This window comes from Microcaecilia unicolor, chromosome 12 (assembly GCF_901765095.1).
Source record: "Microcaecilia unicolor chromosome 12, aMicUni1.1, whole genome shotgun sequence".
Taxonomy (NCBI): Eukaryota; Metazoa; Chordata; class Amphibia; order Gymnophiona; family Siphonopidae; genus Microcaecilia; species Microcaecilia unicolor.
Genome location: NC_044042.1, coordinates 97985259 through 97999599, shown reverse-complemented (window position 1 = coordinate 97999599; position 14341 = coordinate 97985259). Strand labels below are relative to the sequence as shown.

The following is a 14341-nucleotide window of genomic DNA, read 5'->3' as shown; positions in this document are numbered from 1 at the left end:
TAGGGTCAGTACTCGGTAGAGCAGTCAGTTTTTTTTTTAATGCAAGTTCTGATCATGTTTGTGCCCCTTCTCTTGGCTGTGTACCTTTGCATGAGGGAGTTTTGACGAAAGTGGTGTTTTCTTGGGTCCAAAGATCGTCGGTGAGGTCACATTATCAGCAGCAAACAACAAGGCAAAAGAGTATAAAATGAAGCAAGGGAGGCAGGAGCAGTCTCAGGAGACAGAGAGCAACTGAACCAACAATCAGCTTCTTGCTCTCAACTCATACTCAACAGCAATGGATGGGCTTCACGACTCAGGGGTCCAGATGGTGCACTACCTCCAGACGCACTACAACAGCTCCCAGGACTGGTTCATGTTTGTCTCTTTTGCTGCAGACCTGAGAAACACCTTCTTTGTCTTGTTCCCCATCTGGTTCCACCTCTGCGAGACGGTGGGCATCAGGCTCGTCTGGGTGGCGGTGATTGGGGACTGGCTGAACCTGGTCTTCAAGTGGTGAGTGGCCATCCAAAGCACTTCTTTAAATTCAGTTGCCATTGTGTTGTCTGCTATGTCTGGTGCACCTGATTCCACACAGAAGGAAGTTTACGTTTAAGTTTCTCAATTTTTGATATACCGCCTCTCTTGAAGCACAAATCGAGGCGGTTTACATATAACTAAACAGGTACTTGCACTGTCCCTGGTGGGCTCACAATCTTAAGTATATGGTGCTGTCCTCATGAGCTCAAAATCTTGTGATATAGTTTGATGGATTTTCTTAGCACAATCTTAAATGCGTTGCCGTTTTTTTTTTAAATGAATTGAGCAACTACACATTTTGGGCCCGTGGGAATTTAAATGGGCTTGGTCACCTTCAGCACGCTGCTAATCAGAAGCGCTGCTTTGTAAAAGGAGCCCTTTGATAACAGTGTAACTAAAATTAATTAAGATGAAACAAAGTCTGATATCTTGCAAAAAGAAAATCTGCAAATTACAACCATTTATAAAGCTACACAAATTTAATACATTTTCCACATCAACTGGCCATGTGTATGTAAAGGGTGTCTCTCTGTTACTTATATATGAATCATGAAATACTTTCTAGGTTCTCCGATTTCAGGATGTATATTGTAGAAAGCTTTTTAGGGGAAAGTAAGTTGTTACAAACCACTGGTGTTTAGATCTGAAAACCTCAGATCACTGAACTTTCAGAAGGACTCATCATTTTAAAATTAAATTACATAAGAACATAAGAATAGCCATACTGGGTCAGACCAATGGTCCATCTAGCCCAGTATCCTGCTTCCAACAGTGGCCAAACCAGGTCATAAGTACTTGACAGAATCCCAAAGAGTAGCAACATTCCATGCTACCAATCCTGGGGCAAGCAGTGGATTTCCCATGTCTGTCTCAATAGCAGACTATGGACTTTTCCTCCAGAAACTTGTCCAAATCTTTTTGAAACCCAGATACGCTAACCACTGTTACCACATCCTCCGGCAGCGAGTTCCAGAGCTTAACTATTCTTTGAGTGAAAAAATATTTCCTCCTATTTGTTTTAAAAGTATTTCCATGTAATTTCATTGATTGTCCCCTGCTCTTTGTACTTTTTGAAAGAGTGAAAAATCGATTCACTTCTACCCGTTCTACAACACTCAGAATTTTATAGACCTCAATCATATCCCCTCTCAGTCGTCTCTTTTTCAAGCTGAAGAGCTCTAACAACATAAGAAGAAAGGGGATGGGATTTGATATACTGTCTTTCTGTGGTTATAATCAAAACAGTTTACATACTATATACAGGTACTTATTTTATACTTGGGGCAATGGAGGGTTAAGGGCCTCTTTTACTAAACCGTATTGGTGATTCCTGGTATGGCAACTGAGATGAAGCCCATTCAGTTCTTCTCATTTGCCATGTGAGAATCATTAGTGAAGCTTTGTAAAAGAAATGCTAAGTGACTTGGCCAGAGTCACAAGGAGAACTGAACCCAGTCTTCAAATCTAAGCTAAAAGCCCACCTTTTTGATGCTGCTTTTAACTCCTAACCCTTATTCAACTTGTTCAGAACCCTTATTTTATCATCCTCACTTTAATATTCCCTTATCTCATGTTTGTCCTAATTAGATTGTAAGCTCTGCCGAGCAGGGACTGTCTCTTCATGTTCAAGTGTACAGCGCTGCGTACGTCTAGTAGCGCTATAGAAATGATAAGTAGTAGCAGTAGTAATAAGGTGAGCTACATTCAGGTACACTGGGTATTTCCCTATTGGGAACTTTGTACCTGAGGGGTTAAGTGACTTTCCCAAGATTACAAGGAGTAGCAGTGGGATTTGAACCCACCACCTCTGGGTGGCAAGATTGGTGCTCTAACCACTAGGCTACTCTTCATGTTTCACCTGTAATGTAAATAATCATGTGCAATATATTTTGATTTTAAGTCTCCCTTATGACATCACTTAACACCATTATTGCCAGCAGACTAAAATCTGACCAAAAATCTATTCAAGCAAACATACCACCTATGTTCACAATCTGAACATCTGTCTGCTCCAAACAGGCCATTCAAAGACACTCACGATCTGGAAGAGGGAAAGAAAATACATTCTATTGACGTATTAGTCCAGCATGAGAAAGTATGACTAACTTAGCTTTCTCTCTAAGGAAGGGTTTGTGGATTTAGTGCTTGTCTTTTACACTTACCACTCAAGGCAAGTTACATTCAGGTATATGAAGCATTTTCCTGTTCCTAGAGAGTTTACAATGGAGGGATAAGTGGCACAGGGTCACAGCACTCTAGAGAAAAGATACACAGTTAGTTGGCCAAAGGTGTTACCATATTCTTTATTTTCCATCCAAGGGGTTAAATCAAAGTATTCCATTCAGAGACAGTCATCTTCTATTTCTCTCTCCCCCCCCCCCCCCCCCCCCACCCTCTTCTTCCAAAGAGCTTTCAAATTACTCTTATCAAAAATAATAGGACTAGGGGGCACTCAATGAAGCTGTAAAGTAGTAAATTTAAAACAAATCGCAGAAAACTTTTCTTCCCTCAACATGTAATTAAACTCTGGAATTCGTTGCCAGAGAATGTGGTAAAGGCAGTTAGCTTAATGGGGTTTAAAAAAAGGAAAAGTCCATAGACCATTATTAAAATGGACTTGGGGGAAAATCCACTGCTTATTTCTGGGATAAGCAGCATAAAATGTATGGAGCTTTTTTGGAATCTTGCCACTGTTGGAAACAGGATGTGGACTTGATGGACCTTTGGTTTGTCCCAGTGTGGTAACACTTATATACTTATAACATATACTGGAGCCCCTGAAGTGCATCTTCAGGATCTTGTTCACTGATTAGACCATAAGCAGACAAAGACCCAGCTGCAGTCAGTCAATGCTCTTTTCCCATACCAATAGGTGAAACAGCAGCACCACAAGGCCCATGTTGAAATTTTGGGCTACAAGGAACCTAGAGTTTGGAGGAGAAACCTGACCCCATGTAATGTGGAGCAAATGCTCTTTACCTGCAAATACCTCTCCCTCTCTCTCTCTCTTTGCATGTCTACCAATTGCTTCATGAAATAGTCAGCTAAACCTGGTGCTTCTTTTAATTCCAGGATCCTCTTTGGCCAGAGGCCATACTGGTGGGTCCATGATACAGATTACTACAGAAACGTATCTGCTCCTGTCATAGAGCAATTCCCAGTCACCTGTGAGACTGGCCCAGGTAAGAACTCCATTATTTTAAGAAACATTGTGGCATAATGACGGCTGTACACTGTAGAATTCAACTCCTGGATTTATCTAGAAATCAGATGTTGTTAAAAGACTCATGTATCTCTAAAACAATCTGTGCAAATTTGTAGCTGGTGTAACAAAAATGACAGTCTGGTAACTCTCCAGCTTCAAAGGATTTACTGTTAAAAACAGGAGGTATGCAGATATGGTCTCCACAGAATAGTACAGATCTTAGTTACAATTTTTTTTCTTTTAAATTGAGCTGGTAGGCTGGCCCACATTTCCTGCTGTATTCCCTGTTTTGATCTTGTCAGGTCTTGTATTCCCTGGGTTGCTGAGGATGGGGATGGAATTGCTATGAAGATAGCATTCACAGCCCCTGAGCATGATGTGGTGAGGGAGCGATGGTCATTTCTCCAAAGTAACACTAGAGACTGGATTCAGGTCCATGATTGCAGGGTTCTTGAGGGAGCCATGGTGTTTGACCTCCAGTCAAGAATGGTCCCTGTACTGACCAAACTAGGGGGTCCTTTTTCTAAGGCACGCTGAAAAATAGCTTGCCTCTTTTTTTTTGCCAAAAATGGACATGCAGCAAAATCAAAATTGTGCGTGTCCATTTTGTGTCTGAGACCTTACCACCAGCCATTGACCTAGTGGTAAAGAATCTGGGCGGTAATGACCTACGCGCATCAAATGCCACTTGGCGCACGTCCATTATGTGTGCCCGAAAATAAGAAACACTGCCCAATTACTGCATGGCTCTTGCGGTCATTTAATTTTTGGCATATCTGACGTGCGCGTAGACGCTTATGCGGCTTAGTAAATGGGTCCCTGGGTATGCCAAGGAAGGACATACAATATAGAGGGCAATTTCCTAGGTAGTTGTGAATGAAGGTTCAGAACACTGGATCCCTTCCCTGATTCTGACTAAGCTGGAGATTTAAAGTAGCAGGAGGAACTAGGATAAACCTCTTCTCTAAGAAGTCTTGGTGTTAACATAGTGACTTCCAGACATGTAAGAATATTTCCAAATATAGGCACAGCTTTTTGACTCGATTCCTGCCTGGTATTGCAGCAAAATAAAACCAAGCTAGCCATGATCTCATCATTCCTACTGTTTTCTCATTGCCTCTTGCGCAGGAAGCCCCTCTGGCCACGCTATGGGAGCAGCTGGAGTCTATTATGTGATGGTGTCGGCACTTCTCACCATAATACTCAAGAAAAACCAGCACACATTAAAGAACTGGTAAGCAAAGAGATGCTGAGGTTGTGACAATGTCACTTGAGTTGCTATTGGGGGGATCACATAGGCTTGATATACTGCTTTTCTGTGGCCTAGTCAAAGCAGTTCTGTCCCTGCTTGGCTCACAATCTAAACTTTTGTACCTGGATCAACAAAGGGTTAAGTAACTTACAAGGAGCTGTAGTGGGAATTGAACCCAGTTTGCCAGGTTTTCAGCCCACCACACTAACCATTAGGCTACTTCTTCATTTGCATGAGTCAGTGGTGAAGGATGCAGCTGGTTTCTGGTTTACTAAGGAAAGGGAATCAGGCTTCTTCTAATCCCCTCCTCATGGCCACAGATGTGAAAATTAGCTGGAATATGGCTTAGAAGGGTTCTTCCAGCAACCTGCTCTACATCTTACAATTTAAGGTGTGAGCAAAGCTAAGGAAAAGCCCGGTTCTATATTTTTGCAGACACAGGTCAAAGCACATTCATACTTTACAATATGTTGGAGGAGGGTTGAGTATGTCAGGGAAGGAGGCAAGAAATTGTTCTCTAGAACTTTAAGCTCATCACCGGGAAGGCGGGGGGAGGGCAAAGTCCTGGTAGCTGTGTTGGTCTTGGAGAAAGTAGATTTTTTTTTTTGCAGCTTATGATACTTTTCACTGAACGAGTTTCACATTTCTACACAGATATTAATTCCATATTTGCTGTCAATTAAAATGGTTCTATTTCGTACTGTGTTTATTTATTTTTTTTATTTGAGACATTTATATCCCACATTATCCCAAACAAGTTTCAGTTCAATGTGGCTTACAATAAACAGTATAGGATACATAAGAATAATGCATAAGAAAGTAATTTGTTGTAAGAATCCAGTTTTACAATACAGTATCAAAAACATACTGGGATAACTATGGATGTTTAACATGTGTTGACATTGTAAGTAGTATATACTATGCCATACTTTGTATTGTTATTTGAATATTTTTTCTGCAGTAATTGTCTATTGCTCATGTTTGATCTATTTCTTTCTGTACACCGCCTTGAGCGAATTCCTTCAAAAAGGTGGTAAATACAGTCATTTTGGCATAATGTAAGTCACATTGAGCCTGCAAATAGGTGGGAAAACATGGGATACAAATGCAGCAAATAAATAAATAAATTCTAATAAATAAATAAATAAAATATGTGAATAGTTCCTATATTTGTACAGTAAAAAGTTCTCCTAGCCTGAAGAAACCCTTATTCACCAAAGAAGTGTTACCTTTTACTCATAAGTTCAAGATAAACATAACCCAGGAGCCCAGTGTCACCTTGTGTGATGTTGAGGCGATGTTTATATATGGAAAGAGGACATCCAGGGTCGAGATCTGTATATAAAGTTATTGTATACATAGCCCTTTGCAGCCCCCAATAAACCTTCTTCTTGTTTTGCAGGTGCCTGCGGGGGGCTCTCTGGTCAGGATTCTGGGGGGTACAGATATGTGTCTGCTTGTCCAGGATATTTCTAGCTGCGCACTTCCCTCACCAGGTCATCACAGGAGTCTTTTCAGGTCAGTATTTTCAACCACCTTTGCCTCGCCGAAGCAATACTTCTCCATCCAGTAGAAGTACCATATTTTCAAAACTTCTAAGAGATGTTGGGGTACTTTTTCTACCTGTAAGGCCTGTTCTATGTATAGGAAAGGGCTTTTAAAGAACAGTGTGTAAAAATTATGTTCATGGAACTTGTGTGTCTACTTTTAAGCACTAAGGGGCCCTTATGCAAAGGCTTGCTGAAAAATGGCCTGTGGTAGTGTAGATACGTGTTTTGGGCGCGCACAGAATCATTTTTCAGTGCACCTATAAAAAATGCCTTTTAAAAATTTTTGCTGACAATGGACGTGCGACAAAATGAAAATTGCCGAGTGTCCATTTTGGGTCTGAGACCTTACTGCTGGCCATTGACCTAGCGGTAAAGTCTCGTGTGGTAACCAGGCGATAATGACCTATGCATGTCAAATGCCACTTGGCATGTGTCTGAAAATTTTCAGACGCGTGCCAAAAATGAAATTACCACAAGAGCCACGCGGTAGCTGGGTGATAACTCCATTTTGGCACAGGCAGGGCGCACGTAGACGCTTATGCAGCTTAGTAAAAGGGCTCCTTAGTCATTCCTGAGAGTAGTTTTGGTGGAGTGGAGGTGAAATTATGATGTACCCACATGTTTCATAAAATATACATGTACACATGTAGAGTGCATGCACATATTTACACATAGAAGCAGAGAGAAATGAAGGTAGATAGATGGCATGGATGTGGTATATGGTCTTTACCAGGGCTTTTTTTTGAGGTGGTACTTTCGGGTACTGAGTACTGGTACCTTTTCCATTGTCTGCTAAAACTGACCCACGGTCCTCAAATTATAATAAAAAGAGGTGGGAATATAAACCAGGCTATCCAAAAAAAACTGGAACCAACCAAAGTCAATTGAATATTAAGACAAAAATGTTTATTAATTTTACATTAAAAATGACTCGACACAACGTTGTGTTTCGGCCTGGTGGCCTACATCAGGAGTTTTATGTCTAAGATAAAAATTAAAGTAAGATCATAAACTGATGATATGAAGAAATCTCAAATCTCAAGTAAAAAATCTGCAGACAAGGACAATTGCTTTTTTGCAAACTGCAGTGATAGATGTTTCATTTTTATGTCCTTGTCTGCAGATTTTTTACTTGAGATTTGAGATTTCTTCATATCATCAATAAAACAAAATAAGATGATACCTTTTTTATTGGACATAACAATTCCATACTACAAATCCTAGGGCAAGCAGTTGCTTTCCATATCTATCTCAATATCAGACTATGGACTTTTCCTCCAGGAATTTGTCCAAACCTTTTTTTTAACCCAGATACGTTAACCGCTGTTACCACCTCCTCCGGCAAAGAGTTCCACAGCTTAACTATTCATTGAGTGAAAAAATATTTCCTCCTATTTGTTTTGAAAGTATTTCCGTGTAACTTCCTTGAATGTCCCCTAGTCTTTGTACTTTTGGAACGAGTAAAAACTCGATTTACTTCTACTCGTTCTACACCACTCAGGATTTTGTAGACCTAGTAGAAGTAAATCAGTTTTTTACTCATTCCAAAAGTACAAAGACTAGGGGACACAAGCAAGTCAATATGTACACAAAGAGGTGATCTATGAGTCCCATCTACATGTAGAATCACAATCAGAGGAAATTGGTTCTTGAGCTAAGGCTGTGGAAAGCAAACATTTTGCTCTCCCATTTTGTCTCTTCCTAATGGGTAGGCTAAAGCAGTTTAAATTACAGATTCACAAGGACCTCACAGCAGCTTCTGTGACCATGCTTACATGAGCTGACTGGTAGCATACAAAATAGAAAATACAAAAATGGATGGAGTTTCTTGCCAGAAGGGTCTGAGCCTATCAGAAACCCAGTATAGAGGACATTAATTACTCAGAGTTACCAGGTGCTGGATGGAAGGAAGAAAGAGGGAATTCTTCTAGGTTGTGCTGTATTTTCCTTCTAGGAGGCTCTTGCCCAGCCTAGGAGTGAGCTGGGAACCAGGAGCTAGCATGCACAGAGGTTTACTGTTCAGGCTCTCCCTGAAACTGCTGACCTTAAGGCTAAGAATTCTTTAAGGCCTCCTGTCGCACGTTGATCATGTACAAATCTTTATTGTACAATGAGTTTATCTTATTTACTGAGATTTATTAACCGTCTTTATGAAGAGATTCACCCAAGGCAGTGTACAGCAGATACAATTTAACATAAAACTTACGACTGAATTGGGTAACAAAACACCAAGAAATGGAAAGGTTGCAAAAGGTTAACTTAGGTCTTACCAGCTAATTTTCTTTCCTTGAAATCTTGTTGGGCAGACTGGATGGACCATACAGGTCTTTATCTGCTGGCATTTCATTTACTATACAAGGCATCTGGCACGCCATTCAAGAGCAGGACACACCCAATATGTTCATATCACTTTATTCACACAAGTCTTTCCCCAAACTATTTTGGAGCGTCTGGTCCTAAAGTAAGCAATAAATTCATCACCCCTTCCATGGAAATGCAGAAACGTTGTAAAGGCGCCAAATTTATCTTTCAGGTAAACACACAACAGAAATATCTTTGCAAAAGGGTTGTGTGTTCCACAATACTGTTATATTCCTGTGAACTAGAAACGGAAAATGGGAAATAATTTCAAAACTCAAGGAGGTGGCCAAAAAGATGTGGCAGAATGAGAGGGATCTGGGAACTTAGTGGCCATTTTGAGTCTGTCAATGGCTTTTGCTGTTTTACTCAAACAAATATCTAGGCAAAACACTTCAGCAAAAAATAAAAATGTGTAAACAATCTTAGAATCTGAAGATTAAACAATATTTGTACAACTTATATTCTATATATTATTATTGTACCTCTCATCCATAAAATTACAAAAGGAGGAAAAAAAGACCTGAAATGTCCCAGCATGGCAGCAAGTTATAAAATCTTTATGCCAGCATATTTCAGACTCCAGTCATATCAATTGTCTAAAAAAACCCTTGTTATCAAATTTTTGTATGATTTTTAAACTTTGCATTACATATCGTGCACTCAATATCTTTACAATCTTCTTGCAATATATCTTTATCATATTCTATTTGAATATACAAAATTAAATATTAAAGCACTTAGCTCTTCATGCTTTCACGAACGGGGCTCTCTGTTTCACTTATAAATAAGCTTCATCAGGGGACTAAGTGCAAAAAGCAATGAAATAGACCAATAAAGATGTAATATAAAATGTGTCAGTGCCTTGGCGCCCCGACAAAAAAGCCCTGACAAATCAGCCTCTAACAAAATAGCCCTTGACAAAATGGCTCCTGCCACAAAATAACCCTTGACAAAATAGCCCCCCTTAACAAAACAGCCCCCTAGAAAAAAATGCAGTGCTATATTCTGGGCAGCCTGATCGGGCCCATTTGTCAAGGGCTATATTGTGGGCAGGTCGTTTTGACAGTGGTTGTTATGTTAGGGGCCATTATGTCAGGAGCTTTTTTGTCGGGGCTATTTTGACCGGGTACCCAGTGCCTTCAATATATATACACAATGCCATAAATGCTATACAAACATTTGCTGTTTTACACCAGAGCTTCCAAGTTTACCAGTTTCAAGAAGTAAATTTTAGGTCAGACCTGGGTTTCTAACAATCCTATCCTGGTGCATTATGGATTCTTCAGCACTGATTTCAATGGGTAGAATCAGGAACTACAAATCCCACACGGCTTTGGGATGTAAATTCAAAACCAGGACTGACCAAAAAAAAATCCCCCTCGAGGAACTGGGTTAATGGGAAGCTCTTGCTACTCTGGAAGCCAGTTTCTGATGCTGAATTTCTGTATCTTGTTTGACAGGAATGGTTGTTGCTGAAGCTTTTCATCATATTCAGTCCATCTACAAAGCGAGCCTGAAAAAGTACATCTGCGCCACCCTCTTCCTCTTCTGCTTCGCCTTGGGATTCTACCTATTGCTCAAGGTCCTGGGCGTGGACCTCCTCTGGACACTGGAGAAAGCCAAGAGATGGTGTGCCCGGCCAGAGTGGATCCACATTGACACCACCCCCTTCGCTGGTCTGCTCAGAAACCTGGGGATCTTCTTCGGACTGGGGCTAGCTCTCCACTCCCAGCTGTACCTGGAAAGCTGCAAGGGGAAGCAGGGCCAGCACCTGACCTTCCGCCTCTGCTGCATCTTCTCCTCCCTGGTGGTCCTCCACCTGTTTGACTCCTTCAAACCTCCCACCAAAAATGAGCTCCTGTTTTACGCTCTGTCCTTCTGCAAGAGTGCAGCCGTGCCGCTGGCTGCTGTGGCTATCATCCCCTATGGAGTGTCTCAACTTCTAAGCCAACAGGACAAGAAAGTGTTGTAGGACTTGTAATGTACAGTGTGCTCTGCAGATGGAGCAGACAATATTCCAGGAGAGGTTGAAATCTCCGAGGCAAGAAACCTGCTGAACTTGTGGAGAACCTCTATTCTTAGCGGCTCATTCTAGAGTCGTATTCCATTTATTACTGCTCAGTTATGCCATGAGTAGAATACATAAGACTGGATGCAGCTGGGGGTTTGTAAAGAATAGAAACGTGATGGTGTACAATGGTTCATTTCAAAAGGCTTCCTTCCACAGCCTTAAACCAATAATAGAACTGAAGGAACAAATTCAGCAGTGTCGGAGCATAGAAGCCAGGACCTGAACGACTGTAAAATCCGTAACTTTTTAAAAAATCTCCTGAGGTGGGTCCTGTGGGGTCTAAATATCCTTGTTGTCATATCAGACCCCTTCCCACTAACAGAGAATCTCCTCAGTCATTAAGCTTAGTTATAGCCCAATCCAGTGCTGCTTTTAGTAACAGGACAATTAAACAGTAAAAGACCTTAAGAAGCTCATTCAAGCCAGTACTAGGACAACCCATTTGGCATTTCATCTCTCCTCCTATTCCCCAACCCCCACCTGTTCTCTGGAAAATCCTAGGAGGGCACATATTGCAACACCAGTGAAAAAAAGAGCAAAAGATTTCCTTTCCAATCAGCTGGATCCACCATAGCTTTTACCCATAGCTACAACATCTGCAGACCAGAATCACATGTGTCTGATTAAGCTCCCGCCTACGTCTGCATACGATGAAGGCAAAATCCAGAACTGTACCAGCAGCTGTGGAATAGGAGTCCCAGTTCCATCTTGGATAGCAGTGGTATAACAGAGGAATTGATACAATTAAAATAGTGCTTGTGTAATAAGTGAGATTTTAATGTTCAGCCCGGATAGCACTATAAAGAATTCAGGGAACCTAACTGGTAGCAGAGTACTCCCGTCCCCTGTAACTTATCCATAACTGTGGGAACTTTATGCTAGTCAGTGCATGGGAACTAAATACACCCAAAAGAATTTGCATTTATGTATCTATTTATTTGTAAGCGCTTGTGTTTCATGTGGACTTTATTCTCCTATGAAATGTATTATGGTGTGACACGATGGATTATTATGTGGGTGTGCAGTACCTTTTGATAATAAAACAATGAAACAAATAACAACAAAAAAAAAGACCTCCTCTACCTTTCTGTACCACATTGAAAAAAATCAGTTAGTGTTATTTCTAAAAACCACCATCCGTACGGAGAAGGCTGAGATCAGAACCCTGATACAGGTAAAACAAAAACAGCAAAATGCAAAGTCAGGGGGATGATGATGTCTCCGGAGCCATACTTTGGTTATAAAGTTTATTGTTGACCCGACACAGCTGTGTTTTGGCAAGTGCCTGCATCAGGGGTCCTTAGCCCCTCATATAATCGGTCCATCAACAAAATACTGCCACATCATTCAAAATGGCATTGAGATAGAAAACTTTCACAAACTCATTCCTTCGTGGTCATTTTGTAGTATTTTGTTGGATCAACTAATTATATGAGAGGCTAAGAACCCCTGAGGCAGGCACCTGCCAAAACACAGCTGTGTCGGGTCAACAATAACATTTATAACCAGAGTGTGGCTCCAGGGACATCGTTATTTCCCTGGCTGTCTCTGCTTTTTGCTGTTTCTGTTTTCTGTAGAACATTTTTGTTATTTTCCTGTTTGTCTTCTACAAGTAAAACAAACCTATTTGGAGATCCTTCCCCTGATAGAGAAATGCAATTAACAGAATCAAAGGGAGACTCACTCTGGTACACTTGCCATCCCAGTCCTTAAACCCACCGGACATTAACTTTCATAAATCAGAAGGACCCTTTTACAATTGGGCTCCCATTTTATCTTGTTGCTCTTACTGAGGAATCCATGTCCAGGTTCAGCCAATAGAAGATCTCTTCAAGCTGCCTATGCCCCCATCCATATCCATGGCCTCTGATGAATAGAAAGCTCTCCCAGGTGCCCTCATACCCATCAATAGCTTCTGACCAATAGGAAAGCTCTTCCCAATGCCCGCATACCCATCAATAGCTTCTGACCAATGGAAAAGCTCTTCCCAATGCCCGCACACCCATCAATAACTTCTGACCAATAGGAGATCTCTTCCCGATGCCGGCCTACCCATCAGTAGCTTCTGATCAATAAGAGAGCTCTCCCAGATGTCCGCATACCTATCGATACCTTCTGACCAATAGACAAGCTCCCCCACCTGCCTTTGCTTCCTTTCACAGCCTTTAACCAATAAGAGAACTGAAAATATTTTAGTCTATTTTGCCAAAGTTTTTTAATTATTATTTTATTTATAAAATTTCACAAGAATATACTTGCCATAGCAAAGCAGAGCAAGAAACACCAGTAAGATTTTTTTTTCTTTTATAATAACTGAAAGTCCATTTCTCTTTTTTAGACCTCTATAAAGGTGAGGGAATGGCTAAAAGATAAGGAGATCAAAAAGAAGAAAAACTAACATCATAAGTAAGGCTTATGAGTGAAATAAAGCTCCTTTAGCTTCTTTGATCAGGCAACGTCAACAATACAGTCAAATAACTTCAACAATCATCTTTAAGTCCAGCATATCAACCCAAACATTTGCATATAACTTATCAAAAATGACACCCCCCCCCCCAAAAAAAAATTCCTTAGTCTCTTGTCTTAGGGCCAAAAATGCCTTCCTCCTATCTTGAGTACTTTTGGTCACGTCAGGATATATCCAAATTTCTTGACCATGAAAAGAGATTGAGAATTCTGGAAGTATGTTCCTAAAACAGCATTTAAATCTTGCTCATATTCAAACGAGGCCAACAAAGTTGCTCTCTCTTATTTCCGAAAAGGATTCTTCCAAAAATGCTGACAAGTTGTTTACATCCATTTTTCCAACCTGAATTTGACTCCATGGTGATTCTTAGTGGAAAAAGGAATGAAGTAAAACTCATTTAAAGGAAGAATAGGGCCTGGGAAAATTAAAAAAACAAAGATTGTCTCATATTATAATTCTCAGAGGAAACAAGTTACCAACAGAGTAACAGAGCTACAGACACCGCCGACAAAGTTCAAGCTGTCATCTTGGCCACTCTCCTAAGATCTGATTGCCAAAACTTAAATGCCTTAAATAATACTGGGTTCTATCTTGGCTTGGGATAAAGGATTTTTCCCATCCCCACTATTTACCCTCTACTGATAGGAGTCAGCTTTCTTACACCAGAAACCAGATGGGGTGAGAGCTTGGGGGGGGGGGGGGGGCACTCCCATTCCACACATCTAGACCAGCAGGAATTATTCCTGGTGTCAGGAGTACTCGGGGGGGGGGGGGGGCTTTGTGAAGGGGACAGGGCTTCAGGTAAAGTGTGAGTTTGGGTGAGAGAGGCTTCTTGCGAGGATCAGATAGAGTGGGGGGGGGGGGGTTGAAGGGGGATTGGATTGGAGGTTCTTGAGAGAGTATTCATGTGGAGATC

The 14341-nt window shown here is 41.0% G+C and overlaps 1 protein-coding gene across 1 annotated transcript; it reads left to right on the top strand.

The window, feature by feature from the left end:
- The first annotated feature begins 201 nt into the window (after window positions 1-201).
- Window positions 202-11332, top strand: LOC115481568 (glucose-6-phosphatase-like). The gene is made up of 5 exons (XM_030220813.1): window positions 202-495; window positions 3592-3701; window positions 4853-4958; window positions 6379-6494; window positions 10348-11332. The coding sequence occupies exons 1-5, from the start codon at window positions 278-280 to the stop codon at window positions 10857-10859; spliced, it is 1062 nt and encodes a 353-aa protein (XP_030076673.1). The 5' UTR covers window positions 202-277; the 3' UTR covers window positions 10860-11332.
- Window positions 11333-14341: the final 3009 nt, after the last annotated feature.